Raw genomic sequence first — 21,120 nt, 5'->3', positions numbered from 1 at the left:
ATGATAAGCTGGCATAAAGAGCAGTGTGTAGGAGGTACACTTGTCTCCGTATGTGTGGATATGAACTGTCTGGTCTTTTCTTCCATCATGTTCTACCTTTCTTTAAACATTTAATCCTTTAAAGACAGCGTCCCTTACCAAATTTAGATCTCACAAATAGGCAAAACTAGCTTGGCAACAGTCTCAGAGGACCTCTGTGTCTTCACCCAGGGAGGTAGGATGGCAGGCTCTTTACTCAGGACCTACGGCTGCACAGCAAGCACTGGGCCAGCTGAGCCAGGCCCAGGAACACACTTTATGAAAAACTATGATTTCTAAAACAAGGTGAAGCTAAAGGATCACACTGCTTTCCATTCTGTGCTTGCTATTTAGCAGGAGACAAGCAGAGTCTTCAGTCTGTGTCTGTGCTTAGTGCACAGCAATATGCTGCAACAGCCTCCTTTGAATGACAAACATGGAATTGTGTGCGTATGTGGCCCTTGGAATGGAAGACTCTGGAGGAACCCTGAGAGGGTGGCAGGGACTCCAAAGTCTTTGAAGTAGATTTTGAAAATCTCTGTTCTAGCATAAAAAAAAGGTCAATATAAACATAAGTGCAATACATATAACAATACTTAAGGTTACTTAAGGATGATAACTATCAGAATAAGTTACTTTCTTTCCCTTCCTCCCTCCTTTCTTTTCATGTGTGTGTGTGTGTGTGTGTGTGTGTGTGTGTGTGTGTGTGTGTGTATGCACACATACAAGTACACATACCTTGTTGTGTATGTAGAAGTCAAAGGAAAACTTGCAGTAATCAGTTCTCCTTCCACCATGAGGGTTCTGGGGTGAAACTAAGCTTGTCAAACCCGGCACTGTCAAGTGCCCTTACTAACTGATCCATCTTTCCAGCCCTTTAACTTCAACGTAGGGACTCATATTGGGTCTAACCTACCCTGGAACTTACTATGTAGTCCAGGCTAGCCTCTAACTTAAAATTCTGTCTTAGCCCCACCCCCACCTCACCCCTGCCCAAGTGCTAGGACTGTGAGCCATGGTACCCAAACACTAGTAGAGTAAGTTAAACAACAGCGTTGAGGGCCAACCACTGGCTCTGTAAGTCAAAGCTCTTGCTACGCAAGCTAGACAATTTGAGTGTGGCCTCTGGAAAACATTGCAGAAAGACAGAAACTGACTCTCAAAAGTTGTTCTCTGACCTTGACACTTTCACTATTGCACATATGCATCTGTATGTGTACACACACAAAATTATTTTTTCTTAATTACAAAGTTGGAAAGAACTGTCTCTGCAGAGTTACTTTTGAAAAGTAAAATATCAGTATGGAAACTAAGCCTCATTTTTAAAGTTCTCTTCATGTTTAAGTTAAATTTTGGGTTTTTTGTTTGTTTGTTTGTTTTTTGTTTTGTTTTGTTTTTTTGTTTTTTGTGCAGCATAATTCTTAGTTTAGAAACTGTAAGCCTTAAGGGGAAACCTTCAAAGATCTTCAATGGCCCTCATCACCAAAAGGCTACATAAAATACTTCTTTTGTCTCCAAGCCCTTCTAAAACATACTCAGCAGTATATACCTGCTATCTAGGTTTATCTATCAATCTCACTGGCAGACACGGCAGAGGTCCTGCAGGAAAACAATGTTGCACCCTCCTGTGCCCAAGGGCATGGAAAGCAGTCCTTAGACACTTAGTACTTAAGCTGGCTGGTAAACAGTCCTTGACAGGAGCCCAAGGAATTCCAACAATGAAGTCTGCCCCTTTAAAGCTAATACACACATGTGTCTTCTAGTTTAGAAGTGGTGTAAGTCATTTTTTTTTTTAACAACAAAAATAACTAAAATAGCAAAGACAAATATGGAGTTGGGTTTTTACATGATGAATAAAAACTTCAGTTAGATACTTTGATGTATACTTTTATTTCATGTTCTACATCAATAAAAGACATAGTAAGTTCATTAACCACAGCAATTTTCTTCCCTTTACTCCGACTACTTCCTGTGCTATGTTCCAAGCACATGTTGATCCGTTCTTTCTAACTGCACGCTGTAACTGATGGATCTGTAGGCTATAACTCATAATCTACATGCTTCCTATATGAAAAGCATTGCAAACGGGGTTTCTGAACTTGTGTGGATTTTAAATTACAAGGAAAAATCTAATTTTATACATTCACACATTTCAATGTTTCATTTCTATACAACTAAGTATAAATGTTAAGATAAGATGATTTTAGGATGCTGCCACGAAGGATTTTACCTTTAGTACTGAAGTCATGAACACAGAGAGGCCCATCAGGATAAAGATCATCAGCCCTGTAACCCGCTGTTCACGAATCCCCAGAAACTTGGGCTGTTCCCCTGGAGCAGAACATTCAGACTCTACTTTTAAGCTGTTGACGTGACTTATCGACAGCACAGTTGCAGCCACAAACCATGGCAGGCCCATGACAGAGCAGACCCCCAACATGACACCAACCATGAGCAAGTCAAGGTGATAGCCAGCTCCTTTCTGAAGAGGAAAATGAACACTGGTGAGTCTAGATCGTTCCTCCATATTAAAAATCTGAATGAATTATAAAGGAAGAAGCTAATTTTCATCTTGGATTTTTAAATATTCCTGTTATTAAGGAAAATGCCCCAATCCCTTAAAGAAGTCTTTCAGAATTACCTTGAGTTTGTGTTCTTTTCTGTTGATGATTACAGCTGTGATCTGTTGATCCATAAAGATGAGAATGGTACAAAGGAGAGCTGGAACAGCTGCAATTAGTAAGGTCCACCAAGGGTTATCTCCCAAGGGGCTGATGATCCAGCCCCTACTTGGATCAGTAGGCTATTAAAGTTTAAAAATAAGGGAAAAAGTTTCATTTCTCTATTGTATCAATTTCCATAGTACATAGTGGATATATTCCATAAAATAGGAAGGGACAGAAAGAGGCTGAACTAGGATGTGTGGTAAATTATTTGCAAAGACAGTCACAGAAATCCATCCTGTGCCTACAAGCATGCCCTTGTCATGGGACTTGCCCACTCTCCACCTAGAGTGGCATCTATTCCCTCTTCTTCAATGCAAGACCATCTTGTAATTTCCTGATCTGTGGTGGCTTGATGAGGAATGGTCCCCACAAACCATTCATGTGTTTGAATGCTTGGCTCATAGGGAGCAGCACTATCAGGGGTGTGGCCTTGTTGGGGGAAGTGTGTCACTGTGGGGGTGGGCTTTGAGGTTTCCTCTCCTCAAGCCACCCAATGAGGCACCTACTCGCTGCAGCTTATGAATCCAGATGTAGAACCCTGAGCTCCCCCAGCACCACATCTGCCTGCACAATGCCCACGTCCCTACAATGACAATAATGGCCTAAACCTCGGAAACTATAAGGCAGCCCCAACTAAATGTTTTCCTTTACAAAAGTTGCCTTGGTCATGGTGTCTTGTCATAGCAATTAAACCCTAACTAAGACATACACAAAGTAAGCCCAAAGTGACATAGCCAGTCTTTAAGTCTGGACTTCACCCCAGAAGCATCTTAACTGCTCGAAGTCCTTGGAAGATGATGCTGTTGAATACTTCCTTTAGGGGAAGATACAACACAGATGCAAGGAAGAGAACGAATTCCAGTCCAACTGTTTCAATCCCTGAGCTGAGTTTCCAGGGCAGGAAATAAAGTTATACCACCCCACCCACAAAGCCACTAAATGACTAGGCATTGAAAAGTGAAAGACCTACTGACATGACCACATCCCATCTGGGCAAGCCTAAGTGCTAAAGGATTACAAACAATCTTTACTGTTTAGGGACTCGTAGTTTTGGGGTTGAACTTTGGTTTTGTTTGTTTGACTTTGTTTACTCTGAAGAGACAAGGTGTTCCTAAGTAGCCTAGACTGGCCTGGAATTCCCTACGTCACTATGTAGTCCAGGCTAGCCTCAGACTTACAAGCCTCCTGCTTCAACGCCCTCAGTTTGGGACTCCAGGCACGCACTACAGTGTCCATCTTGGAGAATGTGTTTTGATGAGGTTTGGCAAGTAAACCAGAGTGACACTTTAAAATGGACTTACATATGCTATCTATGGTGAAATCAATCTTTCCTGTGTCAAATCCTAAAGTACCTTATGCTAGATTCCTGAAAATAGTGGCCATGGCAAGGTTGGTACTGAGTCAGCATTGCCAAAACACCTACTGACACAAAGCTGGCAGCTTCTCAGATTCAAACACATTTCAATGATGTAACAAGAAACTGATTTTTAAAGCAAACACTGTAGATGTAAATTAGCAAATTTTATATTCTGAAGGACAGGATTTACTAAAATTTAAATTTATATTTGTCAGTGCAATAGGTAAATTGATGACTACAGTTCTCAAGAGCTCTTATCTAATAAGCATAAGGTCCTGGGTTCAAGCCTTTCCGCACTAAGTAGTTGGTATTTCCAAAACCAACTAGCTACTTGTTCTAATACTTACCTCAAACTTTTCAGGAACATTAAGTTTAGGAGATGGAATTCCTACAAGGTAGTCAATTGCAACCATTATTACTATTGTGAGAAATACAGCAAAGTCACTGATTGTTGATCGCACCTATAGTAGAGGAATTACATTAATATAAACATAGAATTACTTCCTGTCCTTTGTAAATGATTCATGGATTTCTCATAAAATAGGTCATCAATGCATGGATGAGACTTTTAATAATAATGTTATTTATGCCTATGTCCACTTTATCCTCAAAACATAAGAAACAAGTCACGTCACAACTACCTTCCATTTTTATACAGTACTGTTATCTTTTTGTATGTTCAGATATGATATATAAATAAATAACAAATATTATATATGATATATGAAATATATGAATATGTCATACATAATAACATGTACATACATGCATACATACATATATATATATATATATATATCAGTTTAGTTTTGGTTTTTGAGACAGGGTTTGTATAGTTCTGGCTGTCCTGGAACTAATTAGCGCTGCAGAGCAGAATGGCCTCAAACTCACATAGATCCATTTATGTCTCCCCCTTGAGTGCTGGGATTAAAGACACAAACCACCATGCCGGGCTAATATTATTTTTTTACCAAAAAAAATTTCTTTTAAACTATTTAGCATAAAGCATTAACCTTAAATAATAAAATATTGCTTTGAAATAAACCAAAGAAAAAAAGCATAAATATTACCAAAATCCAACCCAGTTACCTTGGTAGGAAAATAACGCTTGGTCTTGAACTGCTTGAGGAATGAAGATAGAAAGAACGTCGTGAAAAACAAGACGACACACCAGAACAGCACATCGGGAACGTAAGGCCCGTGAGGACCGCAAGCTGATCCCACAAACATCCCGTGGAAGGCCTTACACTCCTGGAGGGCAGGAGAGTGGAAAAGATGGAGGTTTTCAAGTATCCAGTAGAGTGAGTACTCATGAACATAGCTGAATCTAAGACGTCAATTTTATGCTTCACCCAAAAGCTTCAGCTAAGCAAACTATACATCATCAATTAGAGATGTTATGATATTCCTATCAAAATCACTCAAATAGAGCAGTTCATTAATTTTCTCCTTTCTTTCTATTGTGTTCCCTTTAGAGAGGCTCGTGATGCGTGCTAACTGTGAAATGTTTCCTCTGCATCCCTGCAGGCCACAACCACGCTGTCTGAACAGACGATTTAAATAAAAGCAGGGTTTCACTCCTGCAGTCTACAGATTCTGAATGATACAGAGAGCTGTCCTAAAAGACACTGGAGCGGAGCATGGTGGCATACCCCTATAATCCTCCTCTCCCCGAAGGTGAGGCAGAAGGACAAGGAATTCAAGGAGAGTCTCTACTATTTATAATTTGATGCCAGCCTGGGATAAATGAGTCTTCACCCCTCTCCCCTCCCCTAGAAAAAGCAGGAAAAAATGAAGGCAACCAATCTGGCTCAGACTTGACACCTGAGATTAAAACATGACCTTTCATGAGCAGCAAAGTGTCATTAAAATTTTAGTGAAAACACCACATTCTGGTCTGGTGCTATAGCTCTGTGCAAAAGTACGTGCTTAGCACATGTGAGGCCCTGGTTGAAGGCAGCAATTCTCAACCTATGGGTTGAGAGACTACCACAGGGTCACATATCATATTTATATACAGTGTGATTCATAACAGTAGCAAAATTACAGTTATGAAGTAGCAACAAAATAACTTTATGGTTAGGGTCACTGTATTTAAGGCCTGCAGCATCAGGAAGGTTGAGAACCACTGTTGAGGCCTTACCTATCACTTAAGAAAACAAATACAACAGAGGCTGTAGAGATGGCTCAGAGATTAAGACCACATATACTGCTCTTGCAAAGGACCTGAGTTCAGTTCCCAGCACCCATATTGGATGCTCACAACTGCCAGAAAACTCCAGCTCTGAGGGATCTGACACCTTCTTCTGGCCTTTGTGAGCACCTGCACTCATGCACACAGCCACACAGATGCACATCAATTGAAAATAGCAGAAAATTACAGAACAACGTATTTTGAAAATAGTCTAGATATTCATTATCAAGAAGAAAAGTTAAATATAATCAGAAAAGGTTGAGGACAGCTGGACATGGATGCTCACATCCTGAGTACTAGCACAGGAGAAGCGAAGACAGAACGACTGCTGCAAATCCTAAGCCAGGACAGGCTCCCATGTGAAACCAGCCCTGCAACAAAATAGGAAAAGATAAAAGCCAGGCTCCGTGGACCTAAGTATTTCTCAAGCCCTAATATACTTACGGAAACAGTGAGGTTTCCCCAGAAAATACTGTGTGCTGTCACATTCTTTCTCTCCCACAGTTCTATAGTTTCATTGCTAGGGTTAGATGGCTCAGCACATACACATCTGAGAAATCAGAACGGGAGAGAAATTTTAAGAATCCTACATTAAGTGTTTATTTATTTTTTTCTAAATGGATTGCACAAAGTTTTAACTTGCAACATCTCAGCATTGTCTTTTTTCATGTAGTAAGCATGGAGAGTAGGAAGTGAAACAGAGAAAGCAGAAGTAGCCCCTCAAGCCTAAGGCCATGGTGGTGTGTCACAGGGTATTCTAGACATCTGTTCGTCTTATCTCCTTAGCCTCCAGAGCACAAACTACTTTCTCCCTCACCCTGCTCCACAACACATGAGCATTCCCAACAGAACCTACAGCACCACTGGCCTACTCATGCTTATTTTCAGAGAGATGGTTTATTGGTGGCCTGTGCTTGCTGACACCTGAATTAATTCTCTACGACCCACATGGTGGAAGGAGAGAACTGACTCTTAAAAGGCTTTTAAGAAGGATGCACTTTCAGTGTTCTGATGATTACATTTCTCCTCATAAGTCAACAGAATGGGGTGCAACATTTGCTTCATATACAATTGCTAGCCTGTACCTATGTCTGTGAGGGTGTCAGGTCCCCTGAACTGGAGTTATAGACAGTTGGAAGCTGCCATGTGGGTACTGGGAATTGAACCTGGGTCCTCTGGAAAAATAGCCAGTGTTCTCCCCAACCCCAACATCTGCAATTTTTTTTATAACCACTATACATGGCTTTTCAAATCTTCTTTTATTCTAAAGTTTAAATTTCCCCCTTCACCAAAGAAGTTTCTTTTTTGCAGCAGAGACCAATTACAAAGAGCCATGTGGGTTAAAAATGCTAAGAACAAGTGATTGTGAGGTGCCCATCCTCAACTGGTATGCCTACAATACAAACTGAGCACAGACGACTCAGGGAATATTGCAAAAGAGGGAGTAGAAAGACTATAAAAACTGGAGAACCAAGACATCCTACCTTCTATATAAGACAACAAACATCACAATATCGTGATGTATACAATGACATTGGTAGACGTCCACTGGGGATGAGAGCAGTCTCACAGACTTCACTGTTGGGCTGGCGCTATGTAGTCAAATGCTAAATACTGGCCCACAAGATCTGGTTGCTATCTGGATGAGCACATTCTCATGTGCACCAAGTGATCTTGGGTAAGCCTTGATCCCCAGTAGGTTGGTTGGTTAATAAAATAGCTAGAAGCCTATAAATGGGCAGAAGAGATGTAGATAGAGTTTATGTTCCCAGGCTTGGGATGAGATGGGGGCCATAAAGTGGGAGAGAAAAGCAGGAGTGGAATCCAGAGAGAAGGAAGTCACCATGGGGCAGTATGGACCATGAGCACGTGGCTATGAGTGGTGGCCTGATGGAACAGAAGCAATCCAAGCAGGAACAATTAAGACAAGTAATTTGGGATGTGTAGCTGCAAAACAGCATAACAGCCTAGCAAGTTGATATCTCTGTCCAGTTAGGGTGTTTTAAAGCTTTTATAAACCTGAAAGGTCCCTGTCTCGATTATTTGGGTACTAACTGGGTTCGAGAAGCCCTCTAGCATCTAATATCCCTTCCACAGTACCCCACCTCTAGGCAAAGAGCCACAGACAATTAATAGATACTCAGAGAGGGAGATTTAGTTTTCTCCAGGGACAAATCTCCTGGATAGGTTATTCAAGTGGTCAGCCCTAAACACATACATATTTGAGCAATATTAAATGGGATCAGCAGGTTGTATTTATATGCACATGTGTATCTGTATGTATATATGTCTGTGTAGCAATTCCTAAAATGAGATCACAATTTTTAGAGGGTAAGGGACATGGGAAGAATTAGAGAAAGAAAGGGTAGTGTAGAAATGACAAAAGAAAAAAAGCAAAAACAGAAAATTCAATGGCACTTAGAAGGGAGAGTTCAAAGCAAATCAGGTCTACATAGCTAGTTCAACGTCAGCCAGGAACATATAATGAGACACTATCTTTTAAAAAATAGCCAAGTGAAAAGCTGGAGATGTTTGGTGATAGTTTGCCTACCATACACAAAGCTTTTGAGTTCCAACTCCAGTGCCACAAAAATGTACAATGGAAATACCTTGCTTGATAACATATGTCGAATGCTCCATATGTTAAAAACATAATATAAATGTGAGGAATTTTTAAGTACAAAAATATACCCTATATCCTTCCATATACCTAAGAATGGTTAAAGAATACAGGAAAATACATAGGACACAGATTGCTAATGTGATGGCAAATCTCAAATGTCAACTTGACTGTATCTGGAATCAACCAAAACACCAGCTGCTGGGATGCTAGTGGTGGTGGTGGTGGTGGTGATGGGGTCTCTTGATCAGATTATTGGAAGCAGAAAGAGGCATTCTCAATATGGACAGCACCTCTGGTAGCAGCTGAGATGAAGGAACATGAAAAATGAAAGCTTTGCCTCTTGCCTCCTTGTCCTCACTCCGCTGGCATTTATGCTGTCACTGAGGCGGTCCTTAACTGATATTAGAACCAACTTCTTTGGAATTCCACTGCACACTGAAGAGCAGTGGCTCTCCAGGTACCCTGCAGGACTCCAGCACCAGGACTGCTGGGACAGCCAGGCTCTTGGATAGAACTAGCAGATTCTTAGCCTCTCCAATGTGAGAGAGCCACTAGGGGATGACTTGGAACACATCCTGTGAGCCAAGCTAATATGTCATTCCCATCCCGCTCATCCCACACACATGTTTTTTTTTTTAATTCTATCAGCTGTTCCTTTACAGAGCCCTGCATTTAAAAAAGATTTCAACTTGCCAGTCCAACTCAAACAGAAGACCACGTGCTTCGGTTACTTTATTTCACTTGTATTAGTTTCATTTCCCACTGTTGTGATAAAATACCCTGACAAAAGCAACATATGGAGGAGGGGTTTGTTAGCTCACAGTCCCAGGTCTGTCTATCACTATAGGGAAGTCATAGTAGCAGCAGCTCGAAGCAGCTAGTCATACAGTCAAGAAAGAGAGAAGAGCAGATTAATATATACATGCCAGATCTCAGCTCACTTCCAGGATGCCCTGCCCTGGGAATACGCTACCTATAGTGGGAGGTCTTCTTGCCTCAATTAATGTCGTCAAGAGATTTCTCTACAGATAGGCTCACAAGGCTGACCTGATCTAGACAATCTCTCTAGATTATGTCAAGTTGATAACCTAAACCAACCATTACATCAATAAATCAACTTTACAACTATAATTCTACCCATGAATGCTTAGCCAAAATTTCATCAGAAACAAATATGTCCACTAGCAGATACAGTTAGATATAATGAAAACTCCATTGCAAAAACTCCGTTTTCTTTCTTTTTGCCATGTGGCCCAGTGGACCTTTAGCTTGTGGTATTTCCTCCTGCCTCAGCTTCCTGAGTGCTGGGGTTATTTTAAAAGTGTGTACAACTATTTTTTTTTTTTAAGGTTTTTTTGAGGCAGGGTTTCTCTGTATAGCCCTGGATATCCTAGACTAACTTTGTAGACCAGGCTAGCCTGGAACTCAGAGACCCACCTGCCGCTGCCTCCCCCCAAAACTGGGATTTATGTCGTGCACCACCACACCAGAAAAAAAAAAAAAAAGGCAAAGAAAAAAGAAAAAAAAACATCTGTTTCTCTTAGGTCTGAAAAAAAAAAATCTATTTTAGTACAAGGATGAAAGAGAAGCACTTACGTGTAACTGGTCAACTCATCCAAGTTGTTGTGCATATTAAATGCATATATTTCTCCTAAATGGAAGAGTTTCTCTAAAGCTTCATAGATGAATATGATGCAAATGAGAGCTGCAAAAGCTTCTTCTGTGAACCGAGTAATGTAGCACACAAGGCTGCTTGCATCTGTTGCAACCAATACAATGCACAAGAAAGAAGTCCACAGACCAATACTGGTTCTTAATGACAGATAGGAGAGGTGATAATCCCTGTTTAGGAATATAAATGGGGACATGATCATCATGTACATACAGAATAGTATTTGCACCTTAAGCTTTTCAGAGCAAGCAGTAAGAACACAAACGGGGACTCCTTCAAAAGTAACAATTACCAAACTGCCAAATAATGATTAGATGAAGTTCTGTGTTTTCCTGCTTCAATTGGAGACTTGGTTACTATATTAAAGTCTTAGTGTGAAAGTATGGTAGGCAATAAAGAGATAAAACCATAAGACGTCACATTAGCAGTCAGCTAGATGGAACAAATGACAGGCTAAAAACCATACATAGCTGACTTTCTCTGAAGAGGAAGAATCCATGTATGTGAGGATGATGAAGACACTACCACACTATCTTGCCGCCGCCACTCCTTCTTCAGCCACCACTACCCCTACAGAAAAATAGTTTCTTATTTTTAATTTCAAATAGGAGATTATTATGAAAGGCTATGCTTTAAGTGCATTTCAGGTCTGCTAGTCAGTGGAACATGCCATGTCATAATTAAAATCAGCTTAGCCACAGAGCAGAGATCAGAGCAAGAGAACTGCAACAGTCAAATATTCAAATGCCTATGTTGTTTCAGGTTAAAATATTGCACATCTGTCATATAGGGAATGACACTGTAAATGTTGAATTCAAAGTCTATTAGCTACAGACAGTATGCCCATGCAGCCAATAGTCTAGCCGGAGAAATTAAGCCTGAACTCTGACAGCTTTGAGCCTTTATCTTTTTACACAAGACTGATTGCCCGGCAAAGTTAGTCTTGGTTTTTAAGATCTACTTCACTCGAAACTTCCTGTAGACGACCTGCATTTCCCCTAACAAACAGTTCAGATAAACATCTTACTGGTTTAATTTTGCTAGCACTAAGGATTGCTATTGCTCCACAAATGACTTGCTTATCATTACCCAAATCCATTAAATTAACATTGGTGGACAATCTTATTGTTCCCGATCTCTATATTACTGAGGAAGAGTGGTAGTAAAAGCCTTGGTAGGGCAACCACAAAAAAGCACCCAAAGTTATTGAAAATACACACACTGTTAACACAGCTAAATGTAACTCATAAACAGTACAATGTAACATATAATTGACAGGCATACAAATACAGGGGATGAGAATTGCCACTTACCTACAGAATTTAAATAAAATTTTTTCAAACACTAGGACTGGACCTGTGCTCCCCAGTATTGTTAGAGGTTGCCCAGCAAACAATGAATAGGCAATCCCAGTTAATGATGCTCCAAAAAGAGACTCTATTGCACTCTGTTTAAGGGAAAAATGAACAGAAGCAACCCATCAAAAAATTATCTCTAACCTCCTATAGCACATGTAAAGACATTTTTAAAACACAGATACTAGCCAAGTAGTTACAAGATCAAAGGGAAGACAGTACTATGCTTTAAAACTAAACCTTATATATGGAAAATTACAAATATATCAAGTATATCAAAAAAATTGTTTTGTGTTTGCATATTTATTTGAATTTTTGGCAATCATCTTTATTGAACACTCGGTACAGTAAGACACAAGGCGCAAAGGGAAACACGGGGCTTCGGCTTCAACTGTGCTGTTTCATTTGTAAGCCTATGCAAGCAGAAAGGCGCGTGTTATTTTTACTACTCTTATGACTGAAAGAAATACTTTCCATTCTGAAAATATAAAGCACATTAAATAATATGGTGATTAAAAAGAATCTTCAAATGGTAAACTGTGACCCTCCCTCGCTGTTTTCTAAAAAAGCAACTTTCTTTTTTTTTTTTTGAAAACTAAAATGACAGCCTTAATTGATTTACTTTAAAACGATATAGATAACATAAACAAGGCAGATGGGGAAAGCTCTGTAAAAATATTAACAGGAACAGCAAATGAGTAAGTACTTTATCTTTAAAGCTCAACAAAATGAGATAAAATGGGAAAATGAAAGCCTCAAGAGTTTAGTAAGGAACAGTAGTATTTTATTTCACGATCAGCACTATAGCCTAGCTAAGGAGATCAGGTGGTGAAGCAATGACACTGTACAATGCCATTAGACAAAGGGTAGGGTCAGAGACAAAGGAAAAGCATTTACCATTCTTAAACATCAAGGCCAACAAGGTGTGCTATCCAGAAAGGAGAAAGCGCAGAATTGGTAAAGGCAAGGCAAGTAGTGAGAAACAAGGTCCTGAAACAAGAGACAGCACAGCAGCAGGCAAAGATAGGACTGCCCTGGAGGCCTGCAGGGCCAGGTCCTGGAGTGCAGCTGTGGGGCATCTTGTTTCCAGTGCAAGCTCTGGTTTTTAAATGGAAGTGATGGCTAGCATTCGTGAAGCACCTTCAAAGCCCTGACTGTTACCTAAGGCATATCAAAAAAGGTAGCAATTATCACCATCAACCCTAACGGCATCATCCAAACCAGTCATAAAGTAACAAAATAAAATATAATGGAGCCAATGACAACATGAAAAATGAGCATCCATAGTAATAGTATGTTAATTGTAAAGAATAAATTTGTTTTCTTTCTGAAAAACAGGGCTTCACTACAAAAAGCAGGGATGCTATCACCAACTCTATAATTCTACTAAAATACATACATTTTATGACTGATTTAGGATGAGCTTGAGTTAAAGGTGAAAATGTGTAAGTGAAATGCAGGGGGAGAAAAAGCAAAAACTGAAAATAGAGACATGACAGAACTCAACTGGAGCAGGTAAGCACAAATGAAAGGCCTCTCCATACACTGTGGGTTAAAAATGTGGACACTGCCACCAGAAACTGTGCCTATGCCACCTCACAGCCATATAAGGCTGCCAAACCACTGTTCCAATGTGAAACTGCCGTACCTCCATCCCCTTAATCCTAAGGCTACAGCTGTCTAATTTGCTGGGCCAATTTACTCCTTCCATCCTATAAATGAACTAAGTTTCCACCTTTCCTTCTCTCCACATAATCAAACCTGAGCTTTAACACTCACTGGCTTATAAATGGTCTCCAATTTCTTCTGCTACAATATGACCTCTAAAAATGATCCCCTAAAATATGGATTTCTATAAAGCCACTGGAAGCAAACACCTTACATTCATACTGTTTCCTCTGTAAAACGCCTTTTTCTCCATTTCTGTCACTTCAATTCCCATAGCTCTCTTTTCTCACACAGGGTACCATCTGCTATCTTTCCAGTTAGGCAGTCCCTCCCACATTTGTCTCTCTTCCTACTCCAGTCCCAAACACCCTATCTCAGGAACATGGTGTCACTGGCCAGAAGGAGAAGACAGGCAGTGACTGTCCATGAGTCAAGCAGCAATACATCCAAACCACATTTCCACAGGGTATGGCCATAAGGTTTTTGTTGTTTTTCTTGTTTTTTTGAGACAAGGTTTCTCAGTGTAGCCTTGGCTGTTCTGGACTCACTTTGAAGACCAAGCTGGCCTCGAACTCACAGAGATCTACCTGCCTCTGCACCCCAAGTGCTGGGATTACAGGCGTGTACCACCTCATCCAGCTTACAAGCACCATTTTGACAGTATAGAAAACTAAAAACATGTATATGTGAAACAATGATTAAAGAAAAAGGTAAAAAGTAATCTAAGTAATAAATTTAGGATTATACATTTTGAATTTTTAGGTTTTCACCTCATGTTCAGTAAAAGATATGCCTTTATAATTGAATAACTATTATCACTTAGATGTGGAAATTGTTTTTACTTTTTAATATATAAAATTATAGATTTTTTCAAGAGTGAATATTCTCAAAGCAAACTTAAGAAATCAAGAATTATAAATTGTCTTTTAAGTTCCATTAAAATACATTTACAAGCCCCATAAAATGCCATTTAAGAATTTATAAAGAACTAGTCAGTTCCTAGCACAGTATCCATCAAGAAGTACAGCAAACAGGACTCTACATTCACATGAAAAAAGGGAGGCAGCACTCAATCACAAGTAAGAGCTTTGGTGACTTTGGTAAATATAACTTCAAAATCCCACCCTCTCTACAGTACACTCTGCTGTTTCAAATGGTCCCAGCTCAGTCACCAGCTGGGGCCATAGCCCTAACCCTATGGTAATCAACAGGACACAGGACAGGGAGCCCCATGGGTAAATTTCCCAGCACAACCCACCCAGAGCAGATAATCTCCCCCACAAACCACCCATCCCCCAGAAGACAATGGAAGTCTTACTCAACGTATACCCATTTCATCAAGCAAGATAGGATAAATTGCTTTTTGTTTATTATTTATTTTTACCTCAACTGTGCATCTTCTCCTGTTCAAATGGCTCCCCCATGTTTTCGACAGCAATTACCTTTGGGGGAAGTCTGCTTTGGGAGAGGTTAATGCTGTGGGGAGACTCTTCAAATACAAGCACGAATAGTGAGACAAATGCACACAGACACTTGCCTCTGAGGAGCTGGGAGCCTGGCCACTAGCAATCTTTTGTACTCACTATTCTGCCTTCTGTAGCTTCTCCAAGCAGCCCTCCAAAAGTGATTACAGGAGACATACAGGCACAGTATAGGAAAAGAATCGAGGCCAGGCACTGCAGACTTAATGCATCCTTGAAGTCACTCAAGAAAAAAGGTGCTTTCCTTTTGATGTCAAGTATCAAACCACCAAAAAGCCTAAATAGGTGAGATGAAACTCGTCAAGCTGTAGACTAGAGGATTCTAGCTAGTTCAAACTAAATCTATGGGCTACATAAAACTGTAGGCGCTTACTGTTTTGCCAATAAAAATTTAAATCATGGTATAACTTATAGAAGATACACTCACTGACTAATGAAATGACATCAGAGGAAAGATAGATCTCATTAAATAAAGGAAACATACTATTATATTATGGTTTATATGCTGAATAGGCTGCAGGCAAATGACTTTATAGAAGTAATTGTAACTTTGAATATAAATATACAAGTAAATATACAATAAATAAAACCTAACCAGCCATTCATGTAAATGTGCAAATGTAATTCTATTCTTTATCTGTAATTTAGATCTGAAAGGCAATGGGCAGAATACAGAGAAGGTGATTATACCTTACATAGACCTCAGTGTGAATGTAGTATGCTAATACAGAGGTCCACCAATAGCTATTTTTATGACTTTTAACTCTTGATTTATTTATATGAATAATTATATCTGGGGAAACAGAAAAAACATAAAAGCTATTTCAGCACATTATTATTTATGTAGTATGTATATTATTAAATTTATTTTAGTAAAAATAAAAGTCTATGTTTACATTAAAACATCAATGTCATACCATTTCAACTTTTAAAAATTAGACTTTTTGATTTTTTTTTTTTCTTCTGAAAATGTCCTAATGAAATACATGCACCCTAGGAGACAGGAACTCTTTTCTTGTTCAATGCCTCCAGGTAGCAGAATCCTGCCTGGTATATGGAAGGTACCAATAAATACTGCTGAACTGAAAAGTCAGAACAGTCTTATGACTCACGAAATGAGTGATTATGTATATAACAAATACAAGAAAACACATATTAAATTTAAGCTCTTGAGGGTCTTGGATGCTTCAAGCTTTACCATGCTAATCTTTTTAAGTTAAATACTAAAATAAATCCTTAAGGCATGTTGACAAGTAGAAGTTATTCTATAATCTGTAGCAAAAGGATTCAGCTTTTAATTAAAAAGATGCCAATGACAATGTAGAAAATGAGTCTCCATCATCAAATAAACAGCAGACTATTTAACAGGTGGCAAAGGAGGCTCTTGGGTGCTTGGGATGGATAGGCCTCTAACTTGGCACTTCCCAGCAACTACCCCTAAAGTACAAGGAAATCAGTGCTACCAGCAGAGAGATAAATGTTATTCTGCTACACTCATGAAGGCTCTTACATTTCGCTGGTCCCTGGTTGTGCGGAAGCTTCTCTGATGTCTGTGTTAAGTACATTAGTTGTTGTTCTTGTCAACCTGTGCCTGCATACGCTGTTCTACTTTTACAAGGACTCCGGGTCCTTTAGTTCTACGATGACTACCACCAGCTCCCTGTGCACTACCAAGAGCCATACTTCGCTAGAGTATGGAAATGCTGTCACAATCAGCTACTACAAAGTATTTTACATGTTTTACTAATTTACCAGGCAATATTTCTATTCTTTATTGTAAAATTAACTTTCTAAGTATCCAGATGCTAATAGTAGAGTCAAATCATGTTTTTCCATCTAATTTTATAGTATTTCAAAAAGTAATATAAATTCTAAATATATCACAATGTACAAAATAACTCATTGTAATTCCTCTTTCATCTCATAATTCTTTAACTTGGAAAAGAATCTATATTTTTTCAGAATCTTCTATAGAGGTTACCCAAAACCGTATATACTATAATGACTACAATTTTGAATGCATGTACTATTATTTTAATTTTAAGTATATATTGATATATTATTAAAATTATTTTTAAATGCATGAAAAATTTCAATAATGTCATTATCTTATAGAAAAATGTATTTTTAAAAAGAAACACACACTCTCAAAAAGTACAAGATTAGGTTCCAAATACTTGAGTTAAAAAAAGAAAACTACTGGTGCCTTTCCATCAGATCAATGCCTAATGCCCCAAAGCAACATCTGTACCCACCGTCCAGTCCTCTGCAGCTCAGGCCCAGCATGATGAGCAGCCTCCTTAGGAGGCTCAACAGACATTGGAGCAGATCCATTGGGAAACACAGGAATCTTCCTCTTTTCCTGAATTCCACAAAAATATACTTCAGAATTCAATTTTAAGAAAAGTGACAAGGCATCTAAAATATCTAGAGGGAATATTACATCTTATGAGAATTTTAGACAAGTATTCTTGGGGGGAAATGTTCCCTGGTATAATCTTTAAAATAGCACTTAAAAACAAGATATAATTTAGAATAATTTACCATTTACTTCTGTTCATATTTTAAACTTACAATTAGCTTTCTTCATCTTACATTCTAACATCAATGTCCTATAAGATATACTCACAAGCCGGATGTAGTGGTGCACACCTTTAATCTTAGCACTCGGGAGGCAGAAGCAGGTGGATCACTGTGAGTTCAAGGGCAGCCTGGTCTACAAAGCGAGTCTAGGACAGCCAAGGCTACACAGAGAAATTCTGTCTTGAGGGAAAAAAAAAAAAAGAAATACTCACAAAACCATTTCAAATTTCTACTCTGCAGTACCACTGCTGTGATAAAACATAATGAACAAAAGCAACATGGGAAGGAAAGGGTTTATTATTTCAGTTAATATGTCCTGATCATAGTCCTTCATGAGGAAGTCAGGACCAGGAACCTGAGGCAAGAACCATAACACTGAGGAAACTGCTTACTTGTTCTTTATGGTTTGCTCAGCATGCTTTCTTATCCCACCCTAGACCACCAGCCCACGGGTGGCACCGCCCATAGTGAGTTAGGCCCTCCTACACCAAGTATCAATCAAGAATATGCCCTACAGATTTGCCCATGGAAGCATTTTGTCAGGTATGATTCCCTCTTCCTGTATAACCCAAGCTTGTATAAAGCTGACAAAACACTAGGTAGCTCCACTAGGAACATAAACTTTGTCCCCAAAAAAGATCTTTTTCACAAAAAATAGTTAAAATACTACTAATCATTAACTACCAAAGAACAAAATTTTACATTAATTTTTAAAGATACTACTTTCTCCACAAACCTACACTGCCAGCTCTCAAGGAGCTGGGCAGAAAGACTGAGTTCAAAATCAATCTGGGCTACATAACAAGTTCAAAGAAAAGAGGGAGGGAGGAGGACAGAAAAAGAAAGAGAAAACCAAGGACATCTTTTCTTTTTTGTTGTTGTTTTTGTTTGTTTGTTTGTTTTGTTTTTTGAGATAGGGCTTTGAAGGAGAGATAAACCTGTTTTTGTTATGATCTCAAGTGTGGGATGGGGAACTGTCTTGTGAGAACAGGTGATATGAATCCACTAGAAGACAAACCACCTCGTGCAGGAGCTTGATTGTTGCCAACTGAAAAGATCCCATGACCAGACTCTGGGAGGAGATATATAAGTGAGCCAGAAACAGGAGGTGGGGCCTTTGGAGACTTGGGATAGTTTTGGCTGTTCATCTCTCCACTTCAAGATGCTCCTAGAGAGAACCACTTGACGGAAGGCTTCAGGGCTCCGGCTCCTGCTGAGGTTCCGGGTTCTGGTCACTCCAGGTTCCAGCAGAAGAAATCCTGCTGATTACACCAGGACAATTGTTCCTCGGAACTGACATCCTTATGGTTTTGTTATTCTTTAAGCTTCTTTTCCTATTATTTCGGTTAGCCAGGTTGTAAGTGACGTATACTCGGTTAATAAGTTCGTAATAAAATATATTTGTTAAGAAAATTGAGCCTACAGTGTTTCTCTGTGTAGCCTTGGCTGTCCTAGACTCACTTTGTAGACCAGACGGCCTCAAACTCAGCAATCTGCCTGCCTCTGCCTCCCGAATGCTGAGACTAAAGGCGTGCACCACCACACCCAGCTGACAGCTTTTCTTTACTAAATTATTTTTCTTAGAGAAACAATACAACAATTCCTTCAGTATAGCTTTTTATCTTATTTTAAGATCAATAAAAATCACTTTTAAAACATAGACTCTTCTCCCCCATAAAAACACAAGAGGAATATTTGAAAGGAAACTGGCTAAAAGAATAATATGTGCTGATAGGCACACATACTGGAAAGGGGAGGGAAGGGACTGCGCAGGGAGCCACAGCCAGGCTCAGAGAGACGTGTGTGGTCCTACAACACCCTGTTAACACAGAATAGCAAGACTTGAATCACAAAAGGTTGCACTTAAAAAGGCCAAAGAGGAAACAGAAAACAGAACAGAACAAGGGAAAGTCCTAAATATTGTTGTCTGAGTTGTATCTAAAACAACGTGAAAATATGAAGCATCAGACAATGGCTCGTGCTCACTATGGTAGTATTTGAGACACTAAGGCAGGAGGATCACTGCAAGGTTAGTCTGCTCTACAGAGACTTCCAGACACTCAAAGTTACACAGTACAACAGTGTCTCAAAACAAAAAACAAAACAAAACAAAATTTTTGGTTTTTTTCTTTTTCTTAAAAAAAAATTAAATTAAATTAAAAGATGGGGCTAGGAAGATGGCTCAGCAGTTAAGGGTACTGGCTGTTCTTCAGAAGACCTCAGTTCAATTTCCAGAATTAACATGGTGGCTCACAACTATGCATAATCCAGTTTTGAGTTATCTGGTCCTGGGTATCAGGCACGCATGTAGTGCACATTCATATATGAAACTAAAACACTCATATATATAAATAAAGTAAATATAAAAGAAGAAAATAAACTAATTAGTGTTACAGGCAAAAAGGAGAAAACTAATCTTTTCTGAAGAATAGTGGAAGGAGTGAAGCAAATCAGCTGAAAGCAGACTGACAGGAAAAGATCAACATTAAGAAAAATAATCTAAACTTGGCAGTGGTGGGGCTCGCCTTTAATCCCAGCACTTAGGAGGCAGAGGCAGGTGGATTTCTGTGAGTTTGAGGCCAGCCTGGACTACAGAGAAAGTTCCAGGACAGCCAAAGACACACAGAGAAACCCTATCGCAAAATATCAAATCAATCAATCAATAAGTGTAGATAAATAAGTAATAAATAATCTCAATTACTGTTTGAAAAATATAATAAATAATTAGCCCATTAATTAAACCTAAGGCGCACCAGGATGTAACTCCACAAGCCAAGAAAAGCGTAGCAGATAAACTTTTCAAGAAAATGTGAAATCTGGGGAAGATGGATAGTATACCACACAAACAAAATTTATCAGGACTTGAAAGGAAAGAAAGAAAGAAACAAAGAAAAGCTCAAATAAGCCAATTTTCATAAAAGAAAGAAGCAACTTGTTAAAGTCCACACTTGGCAAGAGATGTAGTGTAAAAATGTATCTATATCAGAAATTTCCCAAACTTGTTAAAACCAATTATTCCATACTATTTAAACTGCTCAAGAACCAGTACCCCAAAGTTTTTTATTTGACTTTGTGAAACAAATGTACTAATAATTATACATGTAGATTTTTTAAAAAGTTGCACACTGATCTACTTAAAATTATGCAAATAACAAAATAAGCAGACTATTAATATTCACATTTGTCCAGGCAACAGAATAAATATCAGAATGACCACAAAGTTAACAACAGACAAACATCTGTTTGAATAAAAATGCACAAGGTAAGCCAGGTGTGGTGGTGCATGCCTTTAATCCCAGAACTCTGGAGGCAGAGGCAGGTGGATTACTACGAGTTCGAGGCCAGCCCTGGTCTACAAAGGGAGTCTAGGACAGACAAGGCTTCACAGAGAAACCCTGTCCCAAAACACAAAACAAAACAAAAGAATGCACAAAGTACATCTT

General features: G+C 39.1%; 1 protein-coding gene across 12 annotated transcripts in view; it reads right to left on the bottom strand.

The window, feature by feature from the left end:
• The window catches only part of Slc4a7 (solute carrier family 4 member 7), an 89,954-nt gene that overhangs the window by 15,451 nt on the left and 53,383 nt on the right, over positions 1 to 21,120 (bottom strand). For all 12 annotated transcript variants that reach the window (XM_051139954.1, XM_051139961.1, XM_051139957.1 and 9 more), the window contains 9 exons: positions 17,350 to 17,456; positions 15,197 to 15,371; positions 11,904 to 12,037; positions 10,515 to 10,760; positions 6,740 to 6,845; positions 5,191 to 5,352; positions 4,449 to 4,562; positions 2,660 to 2,821; positions 2,249 to 2,500 (listed from right to left, as the gene is read on the bottom strand). In XM_051139954.1, coding sequence (XP_050995911.1) covers positions 2,249 to 2,500; positions 2,660 to 2,821; positions 4,449 to 4,562; positions 5,191 to 5,352; positions 6,740 to 6,845; positions 10,515 to 10,760; positions 11,904 to 12,037; positions 15,197 to 15,371; positions 17,350 to 17,456 — 1,458 coding nt within the window. The remainder of the gene's footprint in view (positions 1 to 2,248; positions 2,501 to 2,659; positions 2,822 to 4,448; positions 4,563 to 5,190; positions 5,353 to 6,739; positions 6,846 to 10,514; positions 10,761 to 11,903; positions 12,038 to 15,196; positions 15,372 to 17,349; positions 17,457 to 21,120) is intronic.

This window comes from Acomys russatus, chromosome 3, assembly GCF_903995435.1.
Source record: "Acomys russatus chromosome 3, mAcoRus1.1, whole genome shotgun sequence".
NCBI lineage: Eukaryota > Metazoa > Chordata > Mammalia > Rodentia > Muridae > Acomys > Acomys russatus.
This window is presented reverse-complemented; position numbering and strand designations above follow the sequence as displayed.